The sequence below is a fragment of the Triticum urartu genome, chromosome 2A (genome assembly GCF_056163025.1).
Source record: "Triticum urartu cultivar PI428250 chromosome 2A, HENAU_Tu73, whole genome shotgun sequence".
Lineage (NCBI taxonomy): Eukaryota > Viridiplantae > Streptophyta > Magnoliopsida > Poales > Poaceae > Triticum > Triticum urartu.
This window is the reverse complement of record NC_141874.1, coordinates 357,080,889-357,085,701: the sequence shown is the minus strand read 5'-3', so window position 1 is coordinate 357,085,701 and position 4,813 is coordinate 357,080,889. Positions and strand designations below refer to the sequence as shown.

The 4,813-nt window shown below is 51.2% G+C and overlaps 1 protein-coding gene across 4 annotated transcripts; it reads right to left on the bottom strand.

The window, feature by feature from the left end:
• Window positions 1–385: 385 nt before the first annotated feature.
• On the bottom strand, window positions 386–4,512 carry LOC125537208 (putative inactive leucine-rich repeat receptor-like protein kinase At3g03770). 4 transcript variants are annotated; one of them, XM_048700505.2, is made up of 9 exons: window positions 4,238–4,512; window positions 2,459–4,127; window positions 2,212–2,345; window positions 1,901–2,132; window positions 1,595–1,803; window positions 1,463–1,494; window positions 1,267–1,387; window positions 802–1,089; window positions 386–707 (listed from the first exon to the last, which is right to left on the bottom strand). In XM_048700505.2, the coding sequence occupies exons 2-8, from the start codon at window positions 3,777–3,779 to the stop codon at window positions 823–825; spliced, it is 2,316 nt and encodes a 771-aa protein (XP_048556462.1). In that variant the 5' UTR covers window positions 3,780–4,127; window positions 4,238–4,512; the 3' UTR covers window positions 386–707; window positions 802–822. The 4 variants fall into 4 exon arrangements, with proteins under 4 accessions (XP_048556462.1, XP_048556463.1, XP_048556464.1 ...); XM_048700506.2 differs by having other exon boundaries at window positions 4,243–4,512; XM_048700507.2 differs by having other exon boundaries at window positions 4,258–4,512.
• Between the last annotated feature and the right edge of the window lie 301 nt (window positions 4,513–4,813).

The following is a 4,813-nucleotide window of genomic DNA, read 5'->3' as shown; positions in this document are numbered from 1 at the left end:
CAAAACGGTTAATTGGGTGCATTTTTTTAAAGCAGTTCATTTTGTAAAATGTTTTCGTTCATAGATCAAAATTGTCTAATTTGCCTACCAGAGAAACACGACAACGGCCCGACCTGGCACTAGCAACAACGTGGACATGAGCTATGCGTGAGACAAGGCTCAACGAGCGAGCGCAGCAGCCACACCATCACGTTTTGCACAAATATTAAAAACAGGTGATCCAAAGACTCTGCTTTTAGATGTGAGATGGTTATTTCATATCTAGATGTAAAATAGCAAATCTGTTACAAATAATGTTTTGATCCAAATTAATTGGCGCTGCTTTTGTATAAATTTAGTTCAATGTTGTATTAAATCTATGCCAATTAATTTGGATTAGAGGGAGTAGCAGCATTATTTTTTAGATACAATATGCATTGGAATATTACAATATCTAGTTCTCAAAAACCATACAAATTTGTATTTCTAGACTAGACAAAGTGGAAATTTCAGGACACTGTGGGAACATATAATGGTTTTATGGGAGTGCATTAAAGGTTGGTTCTACTTAATTTGAGAAGTTGAAAACTCATCATATCCAGTGGCGTCTTGGTGAAAACTGTAGTACTCTATATGCATCACGGGGTCCAGCTTGAGCTGCTGTACACTTGTATCCTTGCCTTGAGCCATGAATCCATGATGATGCTTGGCAATGTATTTTTGTGAGCCTGCAAGATGAGCATGTGATTTCAGAATTCAGATCCTAGTTGCACATTTCTTTGGAGATCATCGTCGGGAAGTTATTAGATGTATTAGACGTACCCTAGCGGTGGGTGGGGTGGGTCAGTCGTGTGCAGATTGTGCATGGGGCTGCGAGGGCGAGAGCGGGGACTCCTCGCTGCTGCGTGAGTCATCCTGCACCTGGGCCGCAAACTGCAGGTTCCAGAGCACGTCCTCCACTGAGGGCCTCTGCGTTGGCTCCTTGGCCAGGCAGCGGAGGCAGATCTCCATGACGGTCCTCATGGAGTCGTCGGAGCAGGCCTTGCTGACCGCCGGGTCCACCAAGTTGCTCCTCTTGCTGGGTCCTTGTGCTGTCAGCGCCGATTGCAACTTTTTCGATCCACAAACTTTTTCCGATTACAACAAGCCCTACTATATACTGTATATAATATACTCCCTCTCTCCCATAATATAAGACCGTTTTTGATACTACTATACAAAACGCTCTTATATTTTGGGACGGATGAAGTACTTAGCAACAAGACAAGGAAAGGAAAGGAAACGAACCTGTTCTTTCATCATCTCCACCTCGTATATGGAACTGATGGGCCTGCCGGAGATAACCTCCAGCAGTATCACACCAAAATCGTACATGTCAATCTTATCACCATTCGGAACCCTGCAAATTCTAGCTAGTTTTCAGCAACACCGGCCCAACTGAAATTGAGATAAATAAGACTAGTCCATGTATTTAAGTAGCTACCTATCTGGTGGATACTTGCTTCCAGCTCCTCCCTGCATCTCCAAAGCAACAACATAGTTAGTTAATAATTAGTCTTTTTTTCTTTTTTTGAGAACTAGTACAAGTTAGTTAATTACTAGTCTAGTGGAGTACCTCTGATTTCATGGTCTCTGAGAGAATGGGGATGTTGTAGCTGCCGATTTTGGGGACCTGATTCTGGTCCATAAGAATGTTGGTGATCTTGAGGTTATTCGCAAACAGGCCTGGTATGATCCCTCCATGCAGGAACTGAATGCCCTTGGCCACACCAATGGCGGTCGATATTCTTTGGCCCCACGACAGCTTCCGGCCTTCCGTTCCTTCTGAAGATGAAGCCCCACTTCCGATTATACATATGACAAAAACACTAGCTAGGTAACAATGGAGGTGAGTGGGATTGAGAAGAAAAAAAGAACTTGCGTGAAATCCTGCCCCTGAGGTTGCCATTGTGCACATATTCGAAGACGAGGTAGAGGTGCGTAACGGTGGACTCGTCGAGGTTGTACTGGAAGCAGTGCCCCAGCGCGCTCACCAGGTGCCGATGCCTCAGCTTGGATATCATCTCGATGTGGCGGGTGAAGCTCTGGCTCTTGTTCACCTTGAGGGACCTGATTGTCACCGGGGTCCCATTGCTTAGCCGTCCACGGTACATCTGACCATCAACAACAATAATAACCTCCTCATGAGTTGAGCACTATAAGATAGTAGATGTCTAAAAAACAGAGACCTACCTGGCCATGAGCATCTTGCCCCATGAGGCTAGACACCTGGAAGTTATCGGTGGCCGCCTCCAGCTCCACCAAGGAGAATGATCTGTATGCCGGAATGCCAAGAGCCCCCAGCTTCACCGTCTGAGATATGTAACCTGTTTGTTTGTTTGTTTGTTTGTTTGTTTGTTCAAACACTACAAGTTAGCAGCAGCATTCCTTCCATTTTTGCCTCCCAACCCAACCCAACCCAAAGACCAAAGATTCTTACGCGCGTCGGCCAGCAAATTCGAAGGGTAAGCGCTCGACGCGTGCTCCACCAGTCTCCGTGCAGGCCTCGCCTTGGGCAACCTCGCCTTCCTCACCACAAACACCACCGCCGCGCTCACGACCAATGCTCCCACAAGGACAATGCCGGCCACCACACCGGCCTTGGCGCCACTCTTCTCGCGTCCCTGCTCAGGCACGATCCCGACGGCCAATGCCTGGTTCCGGCAGAAAGGCGACGGGTGCTGGGACTGGGAGTCGTCGCCGGTGGAAAGGCAGTTGGCCGAGAAGAGTACCGTCTTCCCGGGGGCCGCCAGCAGGCAGCCGGGGAGGCTCCCCGTCAGGAGGTTCGACGAGAGGTCCACGAACCGGAGGTTCTCGCCGCAGGAGGCGTTGCCCGAGAGCCGCCCGGTGAACCTGTTCCCGGCGATGCTCAGGTACTCCATGGACGGCAGCGACAGCAGCGCCGCCGGGAAAGGCCCCACGAACCTGTTCCCCGACACGTCCAGCCGCTCCAGGAGGTAGCACGAGGCGAGCATGTCGGCGGGGAGGCCGTCGCTGAACTTGTTGCCGGCGAGCACCACGCTGGCCACCTTCCGCCCCAGCCGCGGGAACTTGGGCCCTAGCGCGTTGTTGGCCATGTCAATCACCTGGAGGTTGCTCAGCTCCGGCAGGTTCCCGGAGAGGTTGTTGGACGCCAGCACCAGCGACCTCAGCGACGGCATGTCCTTGAGCGACTCCGGCAGCGTCCCCTGCAGCGTGTTGTTCCGGAGGCTGAGGACCGCCAGCAGCGGCATGTCCTTGAGCCACCCCGGCAGCTTACCTCCCAGCATGTTGTGGTCCGCGACCAGCGTCTGGAGGCTGCCGAGCTGGGACAGCCCCCGCGGGAGCTCGCCGTAGAGGTAGTTGGAGCTGACGTTGACGATCTCCAGCTTCTGGAGGCGGGAGATCTTCCCCCCCGGCAGTGGCCCCCAGAGGCCGAGGTTGGTGAGCGTGAGCACCTTGAGGTCCGGCAGCCTGGACAGCGTGGTGAAGAAGGCGTCGATGGAGAAGGTGGTGGGGAGCGGGCGCGCGCCGGGCTCGCCCATGATGTGGAGCTGCGTGACGCTGTCCTCGTAGCACTCGACGAAGGCGGAGGCGGTCTTGTAGTCGCCGCCGTAGCAGAAGTCGGTGTAGTTACGCCAGGTGCCGAGCACCGGCGGGTCGCCCAGGAGCTGCCGGAGCTTGAAGAGGGACCAGGCCTGTGAGGGCTGCAACGGCATGGCTCCCGGCAGCAATGACAGGGACGCCACCGACAGCAAGATGAGCAGAGCATGGCCACCCATTTTTTACAAGATTTCTTTCAGCTTCTTCCTGGATCAAGAAGCTGAGGAACCAAGAATAGTGATTGTGGGATTCTAGCGCAGGAGCAGAAGCGATTAGCAAATGAAGTTGTTGGACACTGGGACTGGGAGGAAAAGTCGAGTTTGAGAGCTCAGAAAAGTTAATGTGAGAGGAGCTTGTACAGTTAATGGAGATAGATACTGGTCACCAGAAAAACATTGTGCAGTCCGCACAGCGATCTGGCCGACTGATGGATAACCAGTGGTCCGTCCTTGACACCGCAAAGCAAGCAAGAACAAGATGCTCTCCCTCAAGAAACATCACCAGATTTGCATTCCTTTATTGAAGAACTGGCAAGAGGAATTAACCACACTATGTCAGCATGAAGAACTGGCAATAGAAATTAACCATATTATTACTATAGCCTAGAGAAAGTGCAAGAGATTAAACGGAACCTCACCTCACCTCACCACACCTCACCTTTGAATGATGATAATGAGATGAGTGCATGCAAGTGAAGTGAATGGAACAGCTTGAAAAAGCTTTTTTAGTTTTGGGGGTTTGTGAAGGGAGGGAATCATATGCTTAGTGTCGTCTAGTACTCTACTCTGCTCAGTAGAGTAGAGTAGTATACTCCACTGTGGCAGAGCAGAGGTAGGCGGGGCATCACGGGATGGCACAACCGCGGGGCAAAGGGACAAGACGGATTCTTTGCTCTCAGAATGATTGAGCTGGAGAGAAACGGAGGCTGGCAAAGGGACAAGGGGGTGTGAGCCCGGTGCTGCCTTTTTTTCTCTCTCCCTTTCCACTATCTATCATCAATGCAGCTTCGTCAAAATAAAATCAGCACTTCCCGGCGGGAAAAAGGGCTCGGCAGGCAAATGGTTGCTTTCTTTACTGCTTGTGCCTTTTCTCTGGGATCTCTCTCAATATTTTCATTCGTAAGTTTCTGCTAAAGCACAAAGCAGCAGGATATCTCTCTTGTTTCCTGGTTGGTTGCTTGGTTGACGTTGCTGAGATTTACTAAAGCTCGAGT

Excerpts from the sequence above, each read along its gene's own strand:
- LOC125537208 (XM_048700505.2), bottom strand. The coding sequence starts at position 3,779 with ATGGGTGGCCATGCTCTGCTCATCTTGCTGTCGGTGGCGTCCCTGTCA. Across the intron at positions 2,133-2,211 it reads GGCAAGATGCTCATGGCCAG|ATGTACCGTGGACGGCTAAG; the intron begins GTAGGTCTCTGT and ends GTTGATGGTCAG. Across the intron at positions 1,388-1,462 it reads AGCAAGTATCCACCAGATAG|AATTTGCAGGGTTCCGAATG; the intron begins GTAGCTACTTAA and ends AAAACTAGCTAG.